At 42.5% G+C, this 27,288-nt stretch overlaps 1 protein-coding gene across 1 annotated transcript in view; it reads right to left on the reverse strand.

Annotated features, from left to right (window-relative positions):
* The window catches only part of LOC142760797 (putative serine protease K12H4.7), a 68,236-nt gene extending 43,057 nt beyond the window's left edge, over window positions 1–25,179 (reverse strand). The window contains exons 1-4 of the mRNA XM_075863977.1: window positions 24,951–25,179; window positions 10,419–10,600; window positions 7,160–7,392; window positions 5,226–5,361 (exon numbers count right to left, since the gene is read on the reverse strand). Coding sequence (XP_075720092.1) covers window positions 5,226–5,361; window positions 7,160–7,392; window positions 10,419–10,600; window positions 24,951–25,127 — 728 coding nt within the window. The 5' untranslated portion in view covers window positions 25,128–25,179. The remainder of the gene's footprint in view (window positions 1–5,225; window positions 5,362–7,159; window positions 7,393–10,418; window positions 10,601–24,950) is intronic.
* Between the last annotated feature and the right edge of the window lie 2,109 nt (window positions 25,180–27,288).

Consider the following 27,288-nt stretch of genomic DNA (forward strand, 5'->3'; position numbering starts at 1 on the left):
ACGTGCAGGGAGAGGTAAATCTGCCGCAAACTTCAAGACGGAATTTTGAGGCAGATATTGTTCCTGCCAAAAAACTCTGTGTGAACAAAGCCTTAGTGGAGAGAGACATGAGATAGAGGAGGGCGGACAAGGGTTAGGGTATGTTCACACGAGGGCGTCCGTAACGGCTGAAATTACGGGGATGTTTCAGCCTGAAAACATCCCCGTAATTTCAGCCATAACGGCATGTGCAGGCGCTTGAACGCCGCGTCCATTAGGGGCGTAATTGGCGCTGCTATTCATTGGAGTCAATGAGTAACGGCTCCAATTATGCCCAAAGTAGTGACAGGTCACTTCTTTGACGCGGGCGTCTATTTACGCGCCGTCATTTGACAGCGGCGCATAAATATACGCCTCGTGTGAACAGACAAACGTCTGCCCATTGCTTTCAATGGGCAGATGTTTGTCAACGCTATTGAGGCGCTATTTTCGGACGTAATTAGGGGCAAAAATGCCCGAATTATGTCCGTAATTAGTGCGTGTGAACATACCCTTAGGGTAGACACGAAGAGGTTTATAGAACTGAAAAGAGAAATAAAACATAAATGTGAAAAACATAATGGGGGAGGAGAACATTTGCTCACCATCCTTCAAGAATGTCATCAAGGAGACAAGTCCAGTGAAGGAGGTCAGCGGGAGGAGCAAGGACTGCTCACATGAACTCTTGGAAGGTACGTGCACGCTCATTGCAGCCTGCAATGAGCGTGCACGTGAAAAAAGTTTCAGCACAAGGAAAGATCAACAAACCAGAGCTGAACTGCATGTAAACAAACTGTGCTGAATTCAAAGAAGAAATGTGCTAAGTAGAATTTTTTTTAAAAATAATGCTTTATTTAGGTTGTCTGTATAAGGGGTAATGTATGACAAAGTTTTTGAAAAAATGTTGGGATCTCGGACAACCCCTTTAATTCTAATTAATTCAGCAAAAAAACCTTTGGGATCAAAATTTTCACTATACCCCCTAGATGATTCCTCAGGGGGTGCAGTTTCCCAAATGCAGTCAATTTTGGGGTGTTTCCACTGTACTAGTACTACAGGGGCTCAGCAAATGTGACATGGCACCCAGACATTATCCAAATGATGCTAGTTCCATTCTGAGCCCTACCGTGTGTCCAAACAGATGTTTGTGACCACATGTGGGGTATTGTTTTACTCGGGAGACGTTGCTTTACTATTTTTATGGTGCTTTTTCTCCTTCAGTCCTTGTGGAAATTAAAAAAAAAAAAAAAAAAATACCTAAACCTACATTTTATTTGAAAAAAATGTAGATTTTCATTTTTACGGCCTACTTCCAATAAGTTCTGTAAAACACCTGTGGGGTCAAACTGCTCACTGTACCCCTAGATAATTTCCTCAAGGGGTATAGTTTCCAAAATGGGGTCACTTGTGGGGGGTTTCCACTGTTTTGTCCCCTCAGGAGCTTTGCAAATGCGACATGGCCTCCGCAAACCATTCCTGCAAATTTGAGCTCCAAGAGCCAAATGGCGCTCTTTCCCTTCTAAGCCCTGCCGTGTGTCCAAACAACCGTTTATTACCACATGTGGGGTATTGTCTTACTCGGGAGAAATTGCTCTACAAATGTTGTGGTGCTTTTTCTACTTTAGTTCTTTTGGAAATGAAAAAAAAAAAAATTAGCTAAACCTACATTTTATTTGAAAAAAATGTAGATTTTCATTTTCATGGCCTAGTTCGAAAAATTTTTGCAAAAAAACTGGCCGGTCAAAATGCTTGCTACACCCCTAGATAAATTCCTCGAGGGGTGTAGTTTCCCAAATGGGGTCACTTTTGGGGGGTTTCCACTGTTTTAGTTCCACAAGACCTGTTCAAAGCTCACATGGTGCCTAAAATATATTCTAATAAAAAGGAGACCCAAAATCCACCAGGTGCTCCTTTGCTTCTGAGGCCGGTGCTTCAGTCCAGTAGCACACTAGAGCCACATGTGGGATATTTCCTAAAACTGCAGAACCGGGGCAATAAATATTGAGTTGCATTTCTTGGGTAAAACATTCTGTGGTACAAAAAAAAAATTGATTCAAAATGAATTTCTGGAAAAAAAAATAATGAACTTTGTAAATTTCACCTCTACTTTGCCTTAATTCCTGCGCAATGTCTAAAGGGTTAAGAAACTTTCTAAATGCTGTTTTGAATACTTTGAGGGGTGCAGTTTTTAAAATGGGGTGATTTATTGGGGGTTTCTAATATCTAAGGACCTCAAAGCCACTTCACAACTGAACCGGCCCCTGTAAAAATAGCCTTTTGAAATTTTCTTGAAAATGGGAGAAATTGCTGCTAAAGTTCTAAGCCTTGTAACGTCCTAGAAAAATAAAATGATGTTCAAAAAACGATGCCAATCTAAAGTAGACATATGGGGGATGTTAGTTAGCAACATTTTTGTGTGGTATAACTGCCTGTCTTACAAGCAGATACATTTAAATTGAGAAAAATGCTAATTTTTGAAATTTTCCGCTAAATTTTGGTGTTTTTCACAATTAAATACTGAATGTATCGGGCAAATTTTGCCCGTAACATAAAGTCCAATGTGTCACGAGAAAACAATCTCAGAATCACTTGGATAGGTAAAAGCATTCCGGAGTTATTACCACATAAAGTGAAACGTCAGATTTGAAAAATGAGGCTCTGTCAGGAAGGTCAAAAGCGGCCAAAGTGGGAAGGGGTTAATACACTGCAATACTAATGTATTGCAGTGTATAGTAATTTTTATAGGCTTCTGTTAAGGGAGACAGAGTGAAGGAAGACCTGGGGTCCTTAATTAGGCCCCTGGACTGCCATGGCAACCATCAGCACCCCACTATGGTGTCGCGGGGGCTGGTAGGTTTTTAGAGGAGGCCATCCACCTCTTTCTAATGTCCAGGGTGTCAACTGTAATACACCGCTGACACCTGTAGCAAGCTCAGTGCAGGAGCCCATCCCATACTTCTCCCCCTGCACCAGGAAGTAACGGCACATCATGGTGCATCAAGGGGTTAATAAAAAAGTAAAACATCCAAATTAAACCTTGGCTCCGGACCACAGGAAAAGATAAGTGAAAACGTGTTCCAGCAGTTCTATGCAAGTTTCATATTCCAACCCTTATTACCATGGGTAAACCTCTGAAAAGTGTTTACTAGTGGGAAACCTCACAAGTCCTATCTCAGGGGCGTAGCTAGGGGGGGCAGGCGGGGCATGTGCCACGGGCGCAACCCGATGCTAGGGAAAGGGGGGGGCGCCGAAGAGCAGCTGTTCGACATACGGGGCGCTCTTCAGCAGCGGACACCTGCAGCAGCTTAGGAAGAGCCAGGATATTACAGCATTCATACTTTATTCTGTGGGTCGATTATATTGTTGTTTTTTTTTTTGTTTGTTTTTTTAAGGAGAACCTCTCACCTGCCCATACATGTGCAGCATGCTCTCCTCTCTAGCTCTTAGGGTATGTTCACACGGCAGCCTCCGTTATGGCTGAAATTACGGAGCTGGTTTCAGGAGAAACCAGCACTGTAATTTCAGCCGTAATGGCATGTGCAGGCGCTTTTTGCTGCGTCCATTACGGACGTAATTGGAGCGGTTTTTCCATGGAGTCCATGGAAAACGGCTCCATTTACGTCTGAAGTAGTGACAGGCACTTCTTGACGCGGGCGTCTTTTTTACGTGCCTCCTTTTGACAGCGGCGCGTAAAAAAAAAATTACCGTCGGCACAGAACATTGTAAGACCCATTCTAATGAATGGGCAGATGACGCTTATGAGCCGCATTGTCGGACGTAATTCGGGGCTAAAACGTCCAAATTACGTCCGTAAATAGTGTGTGAACCCAGCCTTAGACGGTCTGCAGCAGTGACATCCCCCTTGCCAGTTCGGCAAACAAGTACAAGACTGATGTCTCGAGAGTTCAGTCTAGTCCTGGTCAGCCGACAGCTTGAGAGTGTGCACGTGCACACGCTCTCCTCTCTCCAGCTCTTGCTGTAACACGGTCCATAGCTGATTGGACGGTGTCACAGCCATAGTAACACGCCCCCTTGCCATCACACGCCCCATTAACAGTTCAAGGCGTTATTTAAATATCGGGCGCCAAATATAACGGCACCGATATGAATATAACGGCACCGATATGAATATAACGGAGGAGGGTATAAAAAAAAAAAAAAAAAAAATGTAAAGTGCCCCAGGGTTTGTGCGGCCCTGCCCATTACATGTTTCACATGTATAGGCAGGTGAAAGGTTCACTACTTTCCCACAATAAGGATACTCTTCTAAAATAAAAAAAATACCTTCATGTCACCATTTTCTGACAGCCATAACTTTTGTTTTTCAGCAGATATCGCTGTGGGAGGGCTTGTTTTTTGCATGATGAACTGTAGTTTGTGGGTACCATTTTAGGGTACTCGCAACTTTTTGATCACTTAATTTTATTTTTATGGTCACCTTGTCTCACAAAAAAAAATAAAAAATTTACATTTTTTTTATGGTGTTCATCGTGCAGTAAAAATAACGGGTTATTTTTATAGTTCAAGTCGTTCCAAATGCGACGATATCTATTATGTATAGTTTTTTTTCAATTATAAAAAAAAGGACTTGATCAGGGAAACCGGGCAATTGTTTGCTATTTAAAAGACTTAATTTATCTTACATTTTTTTTCTTTTACACTTACTTGGGGACTTGAAGATCTGGTCTTCTGATCCCCTGTACAATACACCGCACTACTTATGTAGTGCAGTGTATTGTAACGGTCATTTTTTTACCTGACAGTTAAGTCTATTAGGGCCTTGGGCAGGACCTAATAGGCTTCTGTACCTGGCTGACCAGGAAGCCGTTGCTAGGCTGCCTGCTTGCCATAGCAACAGTCAGCGCTCGCGGGGGGGGTGCCAGTGGGGTACAGAGCCCTATCCCTCTGCCAGCCACTTCAATGTGGTGGGCGCCATTGACCACCGCATCGAAGGGGTTAAACGGCTGCGATCGGCGGTAACTGCAATCGCCACCGTTGCAGCTGTATATTACAGCTGACACCCGCGGAAGATGATGTGAGCGCAGCTCCTGTGCCCGCTACATCTACAGGACGTGTCCGATACGTGCGATTGCAGTAAATTACTTGCAATGTGCAGACGTACCAGACACGTCATTTTGCGGGAAGGGGTTAACATGTAAATTACACAATATTTTGAAAAAAACAAAACTTTTTTTTACATTACTTACTAAAAATCTTTGGTTATTTTTCCATAGTTCTCCTTGTAATCCAGCAGCTCTAGCAAGGTGTCTGAGGCCATTTTAATTGTACCGGGGCAATCAGAGTGATTTCTTGCCAGAGACTCCTGCACAACATCCAGGTATTCTACAAAGCAAAAGCAAAAACACACAACAAGCCTCATCTATGAAACGGTCTCGGGATTTAAAAAAAATAAAATAAAAAGAAGAAGACTTAAAGAAACCAAAAAGTTTACGATTTCAAAATGAGGAATTTGGCACAAAGTTCACCTCTACGATGCACGTAGATCATGCCTACCTCATCATGCCAATAACAAACCACTGGCCTAGCTGGTATTTAGACTGGGTACCAGTAAAAAAATTGAGGAGGTGTATCAGCACTGGTGCAAAGGAAAAAAGTGGAGCAGCTGCTCATGACAAGCAACCAGGTTGCGGCTTATATTTTTCAAAAGGACTGAAAACCGGATAGATCAGAACGAAAAAGTGGAAACTTATCCCTCTTCCTTTTTCCATTGACATGAAAACTAAAGGAGTAGTTATTTCCTCACGTGTGATGCGTTCGGTCTCCTTTCACACAGATGTATAGAATCACGTCCCTTTCCTCAAAATACTGCCAATTTGCAGGCTACCGTACAAACATGTACTTGTTTTGTTAAATAAAGTGTGAGAACATGTCTGTCGCCAACAATTAAAGAATTCTGAGCAGGTCAAAGCTCCGCTACGCAACTAGAGATTATTAACAAGCGCTCAGCTGCAATGTGGTCTCCGCTACCAGAGAGGCACCATTGAAGCTCTCAGCTGGGCAGGACATGCGGCTCGCATCACATTTGCCACATGGATAAAATATGACACTTGTCTCCATTCTGCGGTCAGGATTACTTTTACCCAACAGCAAAAAGCGGCTTGTGAGAAGCCATCTGTATGAATTCATGTATACCAGTATTAACGCTTAGGTTTCACAGCTCTGCAGGTACAGATCTACTGGCATATGTAAAGGGGTAGGGAGGATTTCTGATAGATCGATTTGTCCTATGGGACATGTGTGGACTACCCACAGCAGCTCCAACATAGATAGGGGCAGATGCAAACTGGCATGAGGTGACCTAAATCCTAATTTTAGTCTAATTTACTAACATTCTGCTTGTAGTTTACCACTTCGTGTTGTATTACACAGGTCAAGTGTCGATGTGTGTCACTTCATCTCTTACACGAGAACAGTAAAGGCAGACATGAAGGTTGATAGAGGTAAATCACTAACTAGGAAGAAACTAGTCTAAGACTAAGAGAACGGGTAGGGGTACTCTACACCAGGTGGATTTCACTGAAGTAATGGCGGCACGTGCGCTTGTTTAGATGACTCCCTCTAACAAGTGTTATGTAGAAGACAGACTATGGATCCCTCCACTTAGATCCTGTATTCTTGTGGTCATGCCCTCCGCAGGTCTTCAGCCTGCAGGCAGGCCTTATGCAAGCAGCCGACAAGCACGGAAGGATGAAAACGTCATGTCATGTTAATGTTGGCTTGTGGGCCCAGGGAAGGTGCCATTTTGTTAAAGTGGCCCCGTAGCAATCCATACTGCCAAGGTCAGTCAACCAAATAACATTAAATCCTTGGGTACATTTTTTGGGATAGGAGGGTTATATATCCCCAAACCCCTGTCCACACTCCTGTGCGGATCATCACATCATTCATGTATGTTTATATCCATGCCAGAGGAGATGAGGTATTGGTAGGTAAGGTTCTCGGAGACCGCTTACTCCAATATGGTCCACTACAGGGGAATAATATCCGTGTAGCATACTCCATAGAATAAACTATGAGAAACACAACAACACAGGGTCCTATATAGCTGTGGGTTCAATTGTGAGATGCAATCCAAAAGGTAAAGCACTAAAAGAATGTCATATAGTTAGTCTACACTTACCTGAAAAATTCACAACAGCTTTAACAGGTGCACTGCTAGCAACTGCTGCATGGGCCAAGTGAGGATACTTTATCCGATACCATGCTGCAAGACACCCAGGATACGAACCGCCAAACACGACCCATTTTCTATCACCTAATCCCAGATTCTCAGTCATTACCGTCTGGAAATGTGCAAGATCTGCCAGGGCTTGCCGACTGCTCAGGTATGGTAAATTTTCCACGCTCATGTCACTAAGAAAGAAAAGAAAAATGAGGAAAATGGGGTAGATTTACAATTAATACTAAGGTGTCTGAATTTGAGAAAATAGACTAGATGCACAAAATGTAGTGGGTTATGCTAGATGATAAATGTGGTGCTTCATTAGACACTTCTGTGATATTTAATACCACCTCTTGGCTGGCTTACTTTAAAGAGGCTCTGTCACCAGATTATAAGTGGCCTATCTCATACATAATCTGATCGGCGCTGTAATATAGAGAACAGCAGTTTTTATTTTGAAAAACAATCAATTTTGAGCAAGTTATGCACAATGTTAGATTTATGCTAATTAGTTTCTTAATAGACAACTGGGCGTGTTTTTACTTTTTTTTTTTTACCAACTAGGCATTGTAAACAGAAGTGTATGACGCTGACCAATCAGTGTCATACACTTCTCTCCATTCATTTTTAGTAGTACTCCGAACACAGCGTGATCTCATGAGATCACGCAGTGTTGTCACATACTCCCACATTAACTTTACCGAAGTGTCTTGAGTGAATAGACATTGCCTCCAGCCAGGACTCTATGTCTACCCACACTCCCAACACTTCAGTAAAGTTTCTGTGAATGACAGCACACGTGATCGTACGAGATCATGCTGTGCTGTGTGAGTAAGTCCAAGAAATTTTACCCAAGTGTCAGGGCGGATTTACACGAACGTGCTATACGTCCATGCGACGCGCGTGCTTTTCATCCGGGTCGCACGAACCTATGCAAGTCTATGGGGCAGTGCAGACTGTCCGTGAGTTTTGCGTAGCGCGAGTCCGCTGCGTAAAACTCACGACATGTTCTATATTTTGGCGTTTTTCACGCATCACGCACCCATTGAAGTCAATGGGTGCGTGAAAATCACGCGCACCACACGGAAGCACTTCTGTGGGATGCGCGTTATTTGCGCAACAGCAGTAAAAGAATGAATAAACAGAAAAGCACCACGTGCTTTTCTGTTTACAAACATCCAAACGGAGTCTCATAATGATGGCGGCCCGCGCGAAAAGCATGCAGCCGCGCATCCATATGAACATGACACACGGAGCTGTCAAGTGCCTTTTGCGCACGCAAGACGCCACGGTTTTTGCGTGCGCAAAACACACACGCGCGTGTAAATCCGCCCTCATGAGTGGGAATAGACATCACATCCTGGCTGGAGGCAATGTCTATTCACTCTCAAGACACTTCGGTAAAGTTAACGTGGGAGTATGACAACACAGCATGATCTTGCAGGATCATGCGGTGTTCAGAATACTGCTAAAAATGAATGGGGATAAGTATACGACACTGATTGGTCAGCGTCATACACTTCTCTTCACAACGCCCAGTTGGTAAAAAACTAAAAACACGTCCAGTTGTCAATTAAGAACCTAATTAGCATAAATATAAAATTGTTCAGAACTTGGACAAAATTTATCGTTTTTCAAAATAAAAACGACTTATCTACATTACAGCGCTGATGTAGGAGATAGGGCACTTATAATCTGGTGACAGAGCTATAAACCTACTTTTTCACCCCAGAATTTGTGCAATTTGGCACATATTAAGCCACACCCCTTTTCTAAAAACCAGTGTCGCAAAGTGTGTCTGAAACACTTCATAAATTCAGCAGATTGCATTTGCGCCAGAAATCTGGTGCATTTGGATTAGTAAATCTGCCGCAATATATCCAATTGAAGGCTTTTAGTTGATATTCTCCTTATGTACTTCTGTAAACTCAATGACCTGATGCAAACCATCATATGAGAGTATTCCTGTTTTTTTCGCGAATGACAGTGAAACAAATGCTACAATTGCAGCGTTAAAAGAAAGCTGTCAAATAAGTCCCAACGTTTAGGTCATTTAAAACGATGTGCGCGCGCGCACACACACACACACACACACACACACACACACACACCATTGTCTGCTTTCCTAGCATCTTTGCTGATATAATGTACTTTATAGCGTTTTATGAATTTGTTTCCTTTCTCATCACAGATGACGAAAGGAATCCGATTTGCTAATACACAGTTTCCCTTTAATGATCGTAAAACCTTTCGGCTGTGCTCTTCCTGATAAATTTTAATCTGAATGTTCAATGTATCATGGCCAGATGACTGGAAGGCCAATAGAGAACATATTGAAATAATCCAGGCAACAAATAAAAATACATGTTATGTTTTGGTGTAATCCTAAATTGTCATGATATAATATTGGCATTAATAAGGAAGGGATAAGAAACGTAACCGTGATAGAATGCCAGAACAAACAACTACATTTTCTACGTGGATACAATTTGAATGACATTAAAATAGTGGAGTATATTTATTTATTAAAATTGGCACACCATACAAGTGGAGCGACAGTCTCTCCTCCAGTGCCATGTGTGAAACCGATGGCACTTTTCAACATTTATATATTTTGGAAAAGGTGCCACCTGGGCTTCAGAGATACGGCAAATCGACCCGAATGCCTCTTTTTTTTTTTTTTTTTAAGATGCTTACGGCAGAAAAGCGATGCAAGTACATCAATGAATCTGCTCCATTGATTTAAGTCTCTATTTTGTTACTTTGCTATTCTCTTAGGCCTCATGCACACGACCGTGTTTTTGCGTCTGCAATTCCCCCGAAAATCCACGGGAGAATTGCGGCCCCATTCTTTTCTATGGGGCCGTGCACACGACCGTAGTTTTTGCGGTCCGTGCACGGCCCGGGAGCCCGGACCGCAGAAAGTACGGTCATGTCTTATTACGGTCCGGAGTTGCGGTCCGGGCTCATTGAAAACAATGGCCGCGGCCATGTGCGGGCGGCTTGCGGCTGACAGTCCGCTGACAGTCCGCAGCCGGCCGACCCGAAAATCACAGCCGTGCACACGGCTACGGTCGGGCTACGGTCGTGTGCATGAGGCCTTAGTCTTATTGTGTGTAAAGGGTTAACTAAAATAATCTATTGTAATTAAATTTAATGATGTACAAGGTAATACATTTGACAATAGATCATCCCTCTATCACATCATTAGTCATACTTAGTTGGGTGACTTTTGCCATAGAAGCGGTGTTCCAGTAGTAGGCATAGGGCTCCCATCTTCTCAGCATAAATGATCCAAGTACCCTGCGTCATCCACGCTGGATTAGCGGCACCTTCTCCGCCAATCATCAGGAACACAGGACCTCCACTTTGGGAGAAGGAGACATTCATGAAATACCTCTGCAGAAGAAAAGGGAAACTTGTTTACACAAAGTCATTGAATGAATAAACCACATAAGGGCTCATTCACACTTACATATCAAAACACGGATCACATTTGGATGCGCAATATATAGATTTTACAGTTTGTTTTGTTTCCGTAGCGGATTCATTTTTGTTCTGTATTGTGTTAGTCCTTTAACAAAAAAAGCTAACTATTTTTTTGCTGCTTTTGTACGGTTGTGTAAAGTTGGAAAAATACGGAATAAATATGTACAGGAAGTATGAAAACACAATATACATTCTTAAAATTCATCTCATGGATTTCTATGGGCTAAGAATGGTACCAACATGGATCCGGTGAAACATATTGCGAAATGAAAAAAAAAAATTAAAAATAAATTTTTAAATAAAAAAAGTCCTTACTACAACATCTTCAGAGCAGCTAACTGGTTTTAAAAGGGACATCAATTTCTGTCCAAAAAGACAGATGTTTTATATAGTAGGTGTAGTATTCTCTGCAAGTCACCATACGTTCATACTTCCAATCCTTACTTCTGCACTGCACCACATACTACAGCCAATTCTCTAACGAAAAGGTCATCATGCAATCTAATTGCTACAGAGTTGGAGAATAATTATTTCATTAGAGGCGGGGTCGCAGTACATGACCCCCAGCCCCAACACCCTTGCTTGACTTTAATAAAAAATACAAGAGTTGATGTTAGTCATTGTCAGGGTGTGCATGACCCCTAGTGGTCATATCAAGAAGTGAACAGTCTTTTTAATAAATGCATCATGCTTATATAGAATACGCAGATTCATATGCACAAATGTATGAATGTAAATACGCTCTTCTAGCCAAGCTTGGTGTGCGCACATAAACTGCCTTCAAACACTTAATCTAATGTCCCTTTCACACAAAAGAGTACAACAAAGAGAAAAATAAAGTGAAATATTGGCGCCTCTTCGGTTTCTTGGCATAAAAACGCTGATGCAATAAACTGCCATGTGAAAGTGACTTTAAGGGGACCTGTCAGCTCCCCGGACAATCTGCATCGTAACCTGCAAAAACCCCACCTGGAGTTGGTGGATTGGAGATCAGTTAGGGCTTGTTAAGACGCGCAACGTGCGTGGTTTTCACGCGCCTCGCACGGACCTATGTTAGTCTATGGGGCCGTTCAGACTGTCCGTGATTTTCACGCAGCGTGTGTCCACTGCGTAAAACTCACGACATGTCCTATATTTGTGCGTTGTTCGCGCATCACGCACCCATTGAAGTCAATGGGTGAGTGAAAATCACGCGCAGCACACGGAAGAACTTGTGTGACGCGCGTGATTAGCACAACAGCAGTAAAAACTATAAATGAAAACAGAAAAGCACCACGTGCTTTTCGGTTTACAGAGTGTCATAATGATGGCGGCTGCACGAAAATCAAGCAGCCACGCATCATACGCTGCTGACACACAGAGCTGTTATGTACCTTTTGCGTGTGCAAAACGCCGCATTTTTTGCGCGCGCAATACGCACACACTCGTCTGAATCCAGGCTTAATCTAGAGATTAGAAAACGTTTTTTTCCTGTGCCCTGCAATGAAATAGCTGTGTATGTTCAGGGGTTTTCTTGGCTTGGGCAATGAAACCTCTGGAATTTCTCACATTCCTTCCAGGAAGATATCGGACTGAATATGGCCAAGGTTCACGTTGATTTTCGAAACCTAAAACCGTAAATTGGATAAGCAGTAGGCACTGTTGCATTCGCTTTGCAGTCCGTTCCTTTATTCAGCTGCTAGACTTTGCACGCGCGCCTCAGATCCAGGTTTACTAATTATCTCGTATTGATCTGGGGCAGTGGTGTTGGTTGGGAGAGTTGTGCCGTACGGGCCACAATAAAAAAAAAATTATAGTTTTTTTTTTTGGGAGGTTGACTAGAAGAGGCTCAGCATACAAAATACACTCTACATTTATAACGGTGTATGAAGCATGCAGTCCTCCACATGTTGGTCCTGCTTTCCCCATGGGCATTTATTTGGATCTTTTAGTTTTGCAGAACCAAAAGAAATTCGGATTTCAGCCACATTACTTCCGGTAGCAGTCTTAAGCCATGTTCACACAGCATATTTTCAGGTGTATTTCGGAGCATAAAAACACTCCCATTACTGTTGAAATACGTGGTGTAGTTCATACGAGGGATATTTTTACACCGCTGAATTTGAAAATGCCTTGTAAAAATACGTTTTGGAAAAACAAGTGACATGTCATTTGTTGAAGCTTTTCACAAGAGACACAAAGTTTCTCTTGAAATCAACCTCATATTTTTCAACTTGAACATATGCCGTGTGAACATGGACCAAGGGTTCGTTTCACAGTATTACAGATAAATTTGGATTGATAGGGGATGGAGACGGTCAGATAAATAAAGTTAATATCTTAAAAGGACATCAATAACTATTATTGTTTAAATTTTTTCAGAGCTAGCGCTGATTCCTGCCATTAACCCCTTAGATGTAGTGATCGCTGCATCTTTGTGGTTGGTAGCAGATCAGCAGCCCCGCCATGCTATAGCAGGGCTGCCGATATGGCAACAGGAGGCCTAACAACGGCCTCCTGCTCTTCCATTACGGCAGCGGATTAGGCCCCGACCGGAGAAGAAGCCTAAATCGGCTTGGGGTCAGTGAATGACTGACAGATCTAATACATTGAACTACATAGGTAGTGCAAAGTATTAGTAAAATAATCTGACAGTTGGACTTTTAAGTCCCCAAGTGGGACAAAAAATAAAATAAAAAAAGTGTAAAAACAAAAGTAAAAGTTGTAAAAAGTACTAAATAAAAGTTTAAAGTAATAAAATAAAACACAATTGCCCTTTCCCTCAACAGGTCCTTTATTATTGAAAAACAAAAAAATAAACCGTACATATTTGGTATCGCTGTGTCCGTAACGGCCTGAATTATAAAAAAAAAAAGATGTTATTTATTCCCTGCTGTGAGCGGTGTTAAAAAAAAAAACAAAATCACGTTTTTTGTCACTGCCCTACAAAAATTGGAATAAAAAGTGATCAGAAAGTAGCATGTATCCAAAGATGGTACCTTAAAAAAAAAAAAAATATATAGCTAGTCTCACAAAAAACAAGCCCTCATGCAGCTCCTTCGCAAAAAGATGAAAGTTTTGGTTCTTACAACATGGCAACAGAAAATACATTTTTACAAAAGTAAATTTTATTGTGCAAAAAGTTGTAAAACATAAAAAAAAAAAAAAAAAAAAAAGCGCTATAAATTAGGTATCGCCGGAATCGTACTGACCCGCAGAATAACGTTAACATGTAATTTATAACGCATGGTGAATGCTCTTAAAAAAAAAAAAAAAAAAAAAGTCTATAAAAAATTTAAAGAAAAAAAATTAAAATATTTGTTAAGGCTCCAATGAGTCAGGAAAGAAAAATGCAGTTGTGCAGGCCCAAGGGGAACATTTCTTCGGTTTCAAAAGGTGATTTATCAAAGACCTAAAATTATGGAACAAGGAAGGGGGAGGACCCAAACATCTGCTGGAAGCGAGGGCGCCCATATTATACCAGGACAACACTTCCCAGTAAAATTCCCCAAACTGCAAAGGTGCAGACCAAAAGAGGGATAAGAAAGGACATCATCTATCAGTGGCCTGTGGATAAAGGATTGTGTCACAGTGTAACACACATCTCTGGGTTATTTTAGCCCATTTTTATACCACCTGACTATGCCCCTGATGAACTCTGCCCAGTTTACATGTGCCCCCTCATAAGCTGAAGCACCAGTAAAATTCCAAAACAAAAACTACCAGGCAAACCCACGCTCCAAAAGCCGAACAGTGCTCACTCCCTTCTGAGCCCTACAGTGTGCCCAAACAGCAATTTACTTCCACATATGTGGCAGCGCCATATCCGGGAGAACCCTTTTAACAATTTTTGGGATGCGTGTCTCCAGTGGCACAAGCTGGTCAGGACATATGCCATTTCAGTGGCAAATCTAGGGAAAAATTAACACTTACTTTGCACCACCCATAGCGCAATCATTTATGGAAAAGACTTGTGGGGTGAAAATGCTCACTATAGCCCTTAATAAATGCCGTGAGGGGTGTAGTTTCCAAAATGGGGGTCACTTCTCAGCGGGTTTTTATTATTTCACATCAGAGCCTCTGCAATTGTGAACCAATACTTTGTAAGTCGCCAAATTAGGCGCCAACTTCGCATGGTACTCTTTCACTCCTGAGCCTGGTCGAACGTCCAGGCAAAAGATTAGGGCCACATGTAGGGTGTTTCTAAAACCGAGAAACACAGCATAACAATGAGAGCTGTCTTGTTATAGTGGCACAAGCTGGGCACCACATATTGGCATATCTATGCAACAAAATTCCATTTCCAGAGTGCACACGGATTTCTGCAAAACACCTGTGGGGTTAACATGCTCACTACACCCCTAGGTGAATACCTTGAGTGGTGTAGTTTCCAAAATGAGGTCATTTCTGGGGGGGGGGGGGGTTCCACTGTTTTGGTCCCACAGGGACTTTGCAAATGCGACATAGCGCCCAGAAACCAATCCAGCTAAATCTGCACTCCAAAAGCCAAATGGCGCTCCTTCCCTTCTGAGCCGTGCCGTGCGTCCAGACAGCCGTTTATGACCACATATGGGGTATTGTCGTACTCTGGAGAAGTTTCTTTACAAATGTTGGGATTCTTTTTTTCCTTTATTTGTTGAGAAAACGAAATTGAGCTAAAGCTAGTGTCGTTTCCTACACGGAGTCACTTCTTGGGCATTTTCATGGTTTTGTCCCCTCAGGGGCTTTGCAAATCCGACATGGCCTCCGCAAACCATTCCTGCTAAATTTAAGCTCCAAAAGCCAAATAGTGCTCTTTCCCTTCTAAGCCCTGCTGTGTGTCCAAACAGCCGTTTACGACCACGTATGGGGTATTATCTTTACAATTGCTTTACAAACGTTGTGCTGCTTTTTCTCCTTTGGTCCTGGTGGAAAGGAGAAAAAAAAAAATATTGCTATCCGACAGGTAGATTTTAATTTTCACAGCTTACTTCCAATAATTTTTGCAAAAAACCTGTGCGGTCAAAATGCTTACTATACCCCTAGATAATTTCCTTGAGGGGTGTAGTTTCCCAAATGGCGTCCATTTTGGGGGATTTCCACTGTTTTGGCACCGCGAGAGCGCTTTAAGCCTGGCATGGTGCCTAAAATATATCCGAATAAAAAGGAAGCCCCAAAATCCACACGGTGCTCCGAAGACCCGTTCAGTCCATAAGAACACTAGGGCCACACGTAGGATATTTCCTAAAACTGCAGAACCTGGGCAATAAATATTCAGTTGCATTTCTCTGATAAAACCTTATGTTACAAAAAAAAGTAAAAAGGATTAAAAATGAATTTCTGCAAAATAAAAACGAAATTCGTAAATTTTACCTCTACTTTGAAACGTTCCTGTGAACGTCTAAAGGGTTAAGAAGCTATCTAAATGCTGTTTTGAATACTTTGAGGGGTGACTTATTGGGGGTTTCTAATATAGAAGGCCCTCAAAGACACTTCACAACTGAACTGGTCCCTGAAAACTAGTTTCTTGAAAATGTGAGAAATTGCTGCTAAAGTTCTAAGCCTTGGAACGTCCTAGAAAAATAAAAGGATGTTCAAAAAACAATGCAAATCTAAAGTAGACATATGGGAGATGTTAATTAGTGACAATTTTGTGTGGTATAACTGCCTGTCTTACAAGCAGATAATTTGCATTTTTCTCAATTTAAATGTGTTTGCAATTTTTCTCTAAATTTTGGTGTTTTTCACAAATAAAAACTGAATGTATTGAGCAAATTTCCATTAACATAAAGTCCAATGTGTCACGAGAAAACAATCTCAGAATCGCTTGGAGATGTAAAATGCATTCCGAAGTTATTTCATCAAAGTGAAATATGTCAGGTTTGAAAAATAAGGCTGTCAGGAAGGCCAAAAGTGGCCAAAGCGGGAAGGGGTTAAAGCACCCCAAAAGAAAAAACTATATGCGCAAGATGTTAGCGAAATTAAACATAGGCCATTACATGTATAAGAAATTGACACATTCCTTTAGAAAAATATAAGTGTAAGGTATTTTAATTGGACTTCATCTGTGGTCTTTATCTTGAGACTGTTACCCTAAAGTCAATTTTCCTTGAGACTGCATGTTCACATGCGGCAGATTCGTTGCATAAAATTCTGCAACTGAAAAATCCGATCATACAACTGGATGATAACGTTGATGAAGTGTGGATTTCTGCAAGTCCGTTCAGATGAATAGGATGGTCAGACATTTCTGCACAAATCTGCCGCATGTGAATTTATATTAATTTAAAGGGAATGTGTCGCTAGAATTTTTTTTTTTTTTTTTTTTAGTTAAACAGTTAGTATATAAGTGATTAAACATGGTCAGGAAATATTATAAAATTAGATTCTAATTTATAACATTTCCATGTGCTGGTCACTAGAGGGAGCAATTCCCAAAATTGCAGCATTGCAATGTGGTAAAGCAACCTCATTGCTTTATGCTGCAAATTTGGTGTAGACACACTCGCTCTAGTGTCCTCACAGAATCCCCCCCCCCTCCCTTCTCCTGACTAGTGCCAGGAGAAAGAGGTGGTTGAATCTTCTAATCCTCCTACAGCGTGCATTCGCTCAGAAAATGGCAGCACACAGTGTAGGAGGATTAGATACAGTGGTAATCAGACAGTATAACACGAATATAATACACACATCACATACATGAACATAACTTACCTGGTCTTGCCGCCGCCTCCGTTCCTACTCCTCGCGTCTTCGCTGCCTGGAACATATGTCCGGAAGCCGTGACCGGAAGTAGTCATCTTACTGTCCGGCCACGGCTTCCGGTCCACATGAAAATGGCGCCGGATTTCGTTCTGCCAAAGACCTTCCTTTTGGTCTGTGTGGGAGCGGCGCATGCACCGTTCCCACACAGACGGCGTACGCTATAGTGAATGGAACGGCTCCCGTTCGCATTCTCTATGGGGATGTATGTGCCGTATTCCATCTCTGTATGTGTCGTTAATCGACACATACAGAGAAGAAAAAAAAAAAAGATGGCAGCCCCCATAGTGAAGTAAAAGAAAAAAGTACAACACAAAAAATAAAAAGTATTTAATAACATACTAAAAGCAATATTATATATATATATAAAAATAAAAATTCGCGACACCTTCCCTTTAAGTTCATGGTAGAGATACTCATTTTAATTGATCCTCTTGAATGGATATTTAGTATCAGAACTAGAATTTTGTAACAAATGTGTCCCTGAGTCTGAAGGCAAAAGAAAGGGTCCTTGGAAAATCCTAGAATTGGAAATTGAAAAGGATAGTATTTATTTTTATCTAAATAAGCTAGATTTATTTACCATCTCTCCTCGTGATATGTGAACCTGTAAGACCACGAGACAACACAAGAATCCTCAGCACCGCTCCCGAAATAAATTTGCTCTTTCGAGCTATAATCCACCATTATTGGATAAAAGCAAACAAAAAAAGGGGTTTCCAATGCACTGGGTTAATTGAAAACGTAAGGCTTATTCTCGTAGCAAGCGTAAAAGCCATATATTAGCGACTTTTGGGCCAAATGACCTCTCAAGCTAATGAGGGTGAACACACATGTGTGCGTGTATATATAGCAACCACAAGGTAATGGGAACTCCATTCCACTCAGCGTGGGTCCATCCATCAGTGTTTCCTGCTCAGCTTGGAAAAGGCCATTTGGCCAAAATGTCACTAACGTATCACTTTTACACTTGACATAAGAATAAATACTACGTTTTAAATTAACCCAGTGCCTTGGAATCCTCCTTTCATTTGAACCTGCATTACCATTTTCCAACCAGATTCATTTGCCAGATAATCAGCTGAAATAAGCCATTTTGGACTATTTCTAGCTAATTTGTATGATGACCATTAAGGCCTGATTCAGACGAACGTGGAGTTTTCGCACGCAAAACACGCAGCGTTTTGCCTGCGCGAAAGCCACTTGACAGCTCCGTGTGGCAGCAGCATATGATGCGCAGCTAAGTGGTTTTCGCGCAGCCGCCATCATTATGACTCGCCATTTGGATGTTTGTAAACAGAAAAGCACGTGGTGCTTTTCTGTTTACATTCATCCTTTTGACAGCTGTTGCACGAAACAGCCTGTTCGCACGGAAGTGCTTCCGTGTGGCATGCTTGGTTTTCACGCACCCATTGACTTCAATGGGTGCGTGATGGGCGAAAAACGCAGATATTGAACATGTCGCGCTTTTTACGCTGCGGACAAACGCAGCGCAAAAAACACGGACTGTCTGTACTGCCCCATATACTTCTATTGGTCCATGCGAGCCGCGTGAAAACCACGTGGCCTGCACGGACGCAATTCACGTTCGTGTAAATCGGCCCCTAAGGCCTAGTTTACATAGTTTTTTTGCCCTATACGCAGCGTGTACATCAGGAAGGCGTCCATTTTTGTTTATTTTAAGAATGGAACATGGTAGACTATGCTATTCCAATTTTTTTTAACATGGGAGTCTGTGGGTGACTGATGCCACTGTATGATATCAGTCACAGGTATTCATCGCAACATCACTATCCATATATTGACAGCAATGGCAGGAGCTTTCCAATGCCCGTGTCCCCGGGCAGAGCATCAGAAGAGCACTGCCCGCAGACTTTGGCCCTTGGGACGTTCCTGACATCACTATCCATACATGGACAGTGACGTCAGGATGTTCTCCAGAGCCGGAGTCCCAGGCTAAAGCGCTTGCAATGCTCTGGCCAGGAACTCGGGCATTGAAAAGTGGTTAACAATGGATCTCCTCCAGACTGAGTCCCTGGCCAGAGCGCTTGCAATGTTCTGTCCGGGAACTCTGGTATTGTAGCTCCTGACATCACTGTCCATCTATAGACCGGGAGATCAGGAGATTCCCTGCGGGTTGGGGCAATGTATCCTACTGTGAGGACTGGATTTAGGGGGGATGGCACACAGGGCAATTACCCAGGGCCCACATTCCTAAAGGGAACCTCTCCTTCAGCAGTGCTGTTCAGTTGCCCATCCATGAAGGCAACCAGACTGGTAGTGGAGGAGAAGCAGTAACCGCCAGGTAGAGAGTCTACCATAGAATCCGCACAGAGGAGCGCTGCACCGCCGGATCGCCAATATGATCACAGAGTCCCATAATGAACATACTTGTTGTTCTTTACATGCTACACTCCACGAGTCCATATAAAATTCCATGAAACAAATATACACAAAAATCTCTCATGCATGCTCACACTACCACAGGAACATTGCAGTTGCTACAAAAATGGCAACCTTTGCCATGTTACCCAGCATCAGAACGGCGTCACATATTTACAACAATATGTATTCATACCTTGACGCAGTCAGGACCTTGTATGGGCCACAATACAAGGGGGGGGGCCGTGAGAGGAGTAGGTTTTATCATTTTATGGCTAACGGGGAGAATTGAAAGTGCATGGCCCAGTTGTTGCCCCACAATTGTGAAAGACATGACACATTTATTAATAGGAGTTATTAGATTTCTTTTGAACTGTGATTGGGTGTAACGGGTCAGTGAGATCGTATAACACTGTATGGCATGACAAACCAGATGCATATTCATGACATGAATGAGAGATATCTATATTTATATTAGAAAGAAAACCTTGTAGCACTCCCAACGTAAGTGAAAAATCCAATCTTATGAATTTCAACTTACATCGATGTGGAGTCTCTGTATTCTAACATCCCCCATGAGGATGGCAGAGCCGCATGCCAACACTTTCTTCAAAAGAACAATCTAGCGACAGAGCCAGCCCTACAACTCATCAGGTTCGTACTCCATCACAATTTTTTTTTTTATTTGACAAAGACCTATATCTGCAATGTATGGGAAGCGCTATGGGTAGAAAAATGTCACCACAATATGCTAACCTGTTCATGGCCAAACTAGAGGAGGAGTTTTTATCAACCTGCGCAACTAAACCTCTAGCATTTTCCGGTACATTGATGACCTGCTGATAATCTGGACAGGCTCTGAACATGAACTGCTTTCTTTCCATAAAAACTTCAACAAGTTCCATCCTACCATCAAACTCACTCTCAACTACTCAACATCTCCAATACATTTCCTGGACATGACCATATACATGAGAGACAATACCATACAAACAACAATCTACCATAAACCTACCGGCCGTCCAGCATATCTGAGATGGAACAGCTTCCATCCAAGACACCTAAAGAAATCCATGATCTACAGCCAGGCTCTGCGGTATATACGAATCTGTTCAGACAGTGAAGACAGAAAACAACACCTGCTATCACTGAGGAATACATTCTTACAACAGGGATACCATCCAAGGATTATAGATGATCAGATCTACAGAGCAACAAGAACTCCAAGGAGCAATCTTCTGGAGTACAAAAAGAAGGAAGACAACAGCAGGGTGCCCCTAGTGGTCATATACAACCCACAAATTAACATCTTGAGGAAAATTGCTGCTGATCTCCAACCTGTAGTCAACAAAGACAATAAACTGAAGGAAATATTCCCAGATTTACCACTCCTTGCCTACAAACAGCCACCAAACCTAAGGAATCTCCTGGTCAGAAGTCCCTCTCACCACCATCAGAGACTGGCACCTTTCCTTGCAACAATAGAAAGTGCAAGACCTGTACCAACATCTGGTCATCAAACACCATCCAGATACCAAACACGCAGCAGGACTATAAAATCACTGGCACGTTCTCCTGTACATCCTCCAATGTAGTGTACATGATCCTGTGTACATTGGAGAAACAATACAAAAACTACAAACCAGGATGAATCTTCACAGACATACAATAAAACAGGAGGTGGATACACCAGTGGGAAAACATTTCTCTGGACCTGATCACAGTTTGGCAGATTTAAAGGTCCTAATACTAAAAGGGTCATTTTAAAAACAACAGAGAAAGAAAAATTTGGGATGATAAAATTCCAGTCATTGACACAAGGCCTCAATCTAACGCCTGGATTTATGAGCCACTACATGGACACACGTCACGTCCCCCATCAGACTGACTCCAGATGCCTTAACTCCTAAGTCATCACCCCTATAACCTCCGTTTTATGGGCCCGGCTTATCTTAATGATGTATCTATCACCTCTAAGGCCCCACGCACACGACCATATTTTTGTCCACCCGTAAATACAGGTCCTTGGTCACACGTATTCGACCTGTATTCCACCCGTATTTACGGGTACGTGCAAAATTGCACTGCACTAATCGGCAGCCCTTCTCTATCAGTGCAGGATAGAGAAAAAGGACAGCCCTTTCCGTAATAAAAGTAAAAGAAATTCATAATTACCCGGCGGTTGTCTTGGGGACACGTCCCTCTCTTGACATGCAGTCCGACCTCCCTGGATGACGCGGCAGTCCATGTGACCGCTGCAGCTAGTGATTGGCCTGTGATTGGCTGCAGCGGTCACATGGGCTGTAACGTCATCCCAGGAGGCCGGACTGGAGGAAGAAGCAGGGAGTTCTGGGTAAGTCTGAACGTCTTTTTTTTTTACAACTTTATCTATATTGTGATTGGTAGCCACTGTCCAGGGTGCTGAAACAGTTACTGCCGATCGTTTAACTCTTTCAGCACCGTGGACAGTGACTATCCCCTGACGTCACCTAACAACGCTCCCGTAATTACAGGTGCACACACGAAGTCACCCGTAATTACGGGAACCCCATAGACTTCTATGGGCTGCCCGTGCCATAATTACAGCCTGAAATAGGACATGTTCTATATTTTTCAACGGCACGGGCACCTTACCGTAAGCATAAGGGGAGGTACCCGTGGCCAATAGAAGTCTATGGGCCCGTAATTACGGGAGTTTACGGTCGTGTGCATGGGGCCTAAGACATTCATTTGTAAACTGCCTGAAGGGGCCTTTGTGCTCTGAAAGCTTGCATATAGAACTTTTATGGTCAGCCAATAACGGTATCAGATCTACTATACTTTTGTCATTTTTGACACAAAAGTATTTAACATTGCAACTTACATCGTTCAAACAAATTCGTACAGGATTGAAACACTATGTAAGACCCCATGCACACGACTGTAGAAGATCTCCACAATTGCGGACCGTAACACTGTCCGCAATTACGGACCCGCCTAGTTCTATTGGCCGCAGACACCTTTCTGTATCGCTACGGATAAGTGTCAGTGCCGTAGAACCATGCCGGGAATTATGGAGCATGTTCTACTTAAAGAGGCTCGGTCACCAGATTTTGCAACCCCTATCTGCTATTGCAGCAGAAAGGCGCTGCAATGTAGATTACAGTAACATTTTTATTTTTAAAAAACGAGCATTTTTGGCCAAGTTATGACCATTTTTGTAGTTATGCAAATGAGGCTTGCAAAAGTCCAAGTGGGTGTGTTTAACAGTAAAAGTCCAAGTGGGCGTGTATTAGGTGCGTACATCGGGGCGTTTTTACTACTTTTACTAGCTGGGCGCTCTGATGAGAAGTATCATCCACTTCTCTTCAGAACGCCCAGCTTCTGCCAGATCACGCTGTGACGTCACTCACAGGTCCTGCATCGTGTCAGACGAGCCAGGACACATCGGCACCAGAGGCTACAGTTGATTCTGCAGCAGCATCAGCGTTTGCAGGTAAGTAGCTATATCGACTTACCTGCAAACGCCGATGCTGCTCTTCAGAACGCCCAGCTAGTAAAAGTAGTAAAAACGCCCCGATGTACGCACATAATACACACCCACTTGGACTTTTGCAAGCCTCATTTGCATAACTACAAAAATGGTCATAACTTGGCCAAAAATGCTCGTTTTTTAAAAATAAAAACGTTACTGTAATCTACATTGCAGCGCCGATCTGCTGCAATAGCAGATAGGGGCTGCAAAATCTGGTGACAGAGCCTCTTTAAGCCATGTCTCTAACCCTCAGTTTAGCCCACACAGTATAATCCCCCCATAGCTGGACCCTACACCTAGAGATACACACACACATATATTATATATATAAAGCTCACCTATTCCCATAACGAGTGGAGTAGATCTCGAGAACAAAAAAAAAAAGTCAGATGTGTAACCTCCTGCAACTAGAAGACTAAACCGATACAGAACTAAAAAGGTATTACATATATACATGTTTAATGATTTGCTCCAGAATGGATAGAAAACGGTTAATCATGTAAACTGCTTTTGAAGAGGAACTAAATCACATGACAATGTGGCGTCGCTTTCTTCCGATTTTTTAAATTTAGGGTAACTGCATAACTGAGAACTACATGCACAACACTTTATTCAGCAGTGCAGGGTATAGAATGTTCACTGCTAGTCCGTATTATAAAGAAGCCGGAGAGCAAAAAAAGAAAAACCTAGCAGGTGGTATCTAATAATATATATATGCCCCCTATTACATTAGGCCCCTGCACACCAGCCAGAAATGCTGCAGATTTTTTTTTTTGTGTGGAAAATCCACAGCAAATTACAGTCCCAGCCACGTGGATGAGATTTGAACAAACACGCAGCATTCTCGTTCTGTTGGACGCTCACAGCGGATTTCACCCTTTTCAGTGTAAAACGGGGAAATTCATTGGGATTCGGTAGCAAAATCCACACGTAACAAAATGGATTTCACCACAGATTTGGTAGATGCGAAGAAATGGAAATCCGCAACATTTGTAGGGGCATAAAATGCCAAGAATATAACTAAAGAGCCAGATACATGAGCCAATGGTCGGGACGGACCCTTGTATGAACTGTAATTCCCGATCATTGGCCGCTGTAAAAAGGGCAGCAATCAGCCGCATTATACGTTTGGCGTATATTGCACTCAGACATACTTGGGCTTAAGAGTGGTGAATGAAATGCTAGCCTTAATAAATCCCCCACACGGTTTACCTCTGCACTAATATACAGAAGGATCAGGAAGGTCTCTGCTATCGGGCACACAAGTCACATCTCTACACCTGCAGAAGTGTGCAAAAGGGAGAAGGCATCACGTCAGACGCAGCGAAATACCGGTATAGCCCACATAACGGAACTGAATCTGAGCACATTAGTGTGACACACACGTCAAATTCCAAGAACACTATTAGGGAACGGCTAGTTACACAGCTGCCGGCTATTACTTTTAAAGTAGCTCCAAATGCAAAACTGGCGTAGGTGCTAGCATTAGGGTATGTTCACACAATGCAGTCAAGTAATGATTCATTGAATATTTTTTTTTTTAAATAAAATCACAGTATTTTGTAGTAAACGCAGCATCAAGCCATGATCAGACCGCTCTGTGTGAATAGACAGTAAACCGTATATAAGACTTTCGCTGTAACTTGCCTGCTCCCAAACTCTGGTGTCAGCCCCATTGAAGTGGTCCAGCCTCTGCATAAACCAGCGATCCTGCTGCACGGTCACCAGCACTTCGGACTTGCTTTGAAAGCTTCTTTGTGTGAAAGCATCGCTGCCTGCCAAGCAGAGCCCGGCCAGGAGTACCAGCAGCTGCGTGCGCGCCATGTCCTCAACGCTGTGTCCTGCACCGGGTCACATGACCTCTTATATCAGCTGACTTCCCCATCTCCGAATCAAGGAGACGTCTGGGGGAAATCTGGCTCCCTCGTAAAGATCAGTTCCTGCGTGGAGCGCCTTGTTACAGCCCAGAGTGGTGCGCTCTGGAAAGGAAAGAGTTAAAAGAACACTATAATGAGCTCTCCCTCCTCATGGTGCTAGTTCAGACGTGTGCAGGTTTTGTTCAGCTTTTTTATGCCGTTTTTGAAGCCAAAACCGGAAGTGGATAATAAAAGAAGTTGAATGTGACTTTGCTTAAAGGTTAAAACCGCATTAAAAAAAAATGCATTTGAAAACCGCATACGTTTTTACCACAGTTTGATGCGTTCTTTGATGCGGTTTCAGTAGAAATGCAAGTAAGTTAAAAAAAAAACATCAAATCGCAGCAAAAACGCATGCGGTTTATTTTAAGATGTGTTTTTATGCAGTTTTTAACCACACCACAACCACTAAATATGAATATACGCTTAATAAGGGTACATTCCGACGCTGCTGTTAATCAGCGCAATGTCCACAAAACGCCTTTTTTTTTGCTAAATCATATCATAATAACCGCGATTTGACAGCATCGTCTGAATATACCCTTACAACTCTCAATGCCGTTTTTGATGCTGTTATTTTAACCAAATCCAGGAGTGGACCCAAAAGGAGGAAATGGTACAAAGAAAAGATTAAGGCCCTGTTCAGATCACATTTCTGCCCTACGTTTAGCGTGTATGATGAGAAAGCTCCCTGTGCGTCAGGCTGGCAGACGTCAATATATCATTTTGTTTTTAACCCCTTCCTCCTGCTTGCATTCTGGGCCCTAATGACCAAGCCATTTTTTACATTTTTCCATTGTCACATTCGAAGAGCTATAACTTTTTTTTATTTTTGCGTCGGCATAGCTGTATAAGGTCTTGTTTTTTGCGGGACGACTTGTAGTTTTTATTGGTACCATTTGAGAGTAGATGCGACTTTTTGATCACTTTTTATCACATGTTTTTTAAGTCAGGATTAACAGAAAACAGCAATTTTTCCATTGTTTTTTATTTTATTTTTTACGGCGTTCACAGTGCGGGTTAAATAATGTAACAGCTTTATAGTCGGGGTCGTTACGGACGCGGCGATACCAAATATGCGTAACTTTTTTGCTTTATTGTAGTTTTTTTTAATAGTAAAGCATTTTGTAAGGGGAAAAGCTGGGTTTTTCATTTTTTTTGTTTTACTTTTTTTATTATTAAACTTTTTTTACTTTTATACTAGTCCCACTTCACTATCCTCCGATCGCTATTATAATACACTGCAATACTTTTGTATTGCAGTGTATTACTGCCTGTCCGTTTAAAACGGACAGGCATCTGCTAGGTCATGCCTGCGGCATGATCTAGCAGGCATTCGCTCCAGGCAGACCTGGGGGCCTTTATTAGACCCCCGGCTGCCATAGAAGACACAGACACTCTGCGATTTTATCGCCGGGTGTCGGTGGGATGAGAGGGAGCTCCCTCCCTCTCTCCAAAACCACTCAGATGCGGTGCACGCTATTGTGCACCGCATCTGAAGGGTTAAACGGGTGAGATCGATACTAATATCGATCTCACCCGGCAGAGCAGGGACGCCCCCAGCCCTCAGCTGCCTCTAGCAGCTGAGAGCAGGGAGATTTGACAGCTCCCTTCTCTGTTTACTTATTCTACAGCAGCGCCGTGGAATAGCGGCGCTGTAGAATAAAGCCCATTAATGACCGCCGTGAAAAGGCTAATCGGCGGTCATTAAGGGGTTAAGGATGGAATAGTGTAGTAGTCTAAGAATAATGTTTAGTCTGCGATATATTCTTTTAAAACTTGGGAGCCTATGGAATCCGTCATCAAAAGACTAAAGTGATATCCGTTTAGAGGATACGTCATGAACTCTCATGAACCTAGTTCACAACGTATCCGTTCAACGCATAACATTAAAGTCTATAGCGGCAGAACCCCCTGTTAGGCATCCGTCACAGCCTACGTTTAACGGGAGCTTTTTCCCGACGTTTACATCAAACATAGGCATAAAACGTGATTTGAACTAAGCCTAAGGTTATGTTCACACGCAGAGTCAAAAACGTCTCAAAATACGGAGCTGTTTTCAAGGGAAA

The sequence above is a fragment of the Rhinoderma darwinii genome, chromosome 4 (assembly GCF_050947455.1).
Source record: "Rhinoderma darwinii isolate aRhiDar2 chromosome 4, aRhiDar2.hap1, whole genome shotgun sequence".
Lineage (NCBI taxonomy): Eukaryota > Metazoa > Chordata > Amphibia > Anura > Rhinodermatidae > Rhinoderma > Rhinoderma darwinii.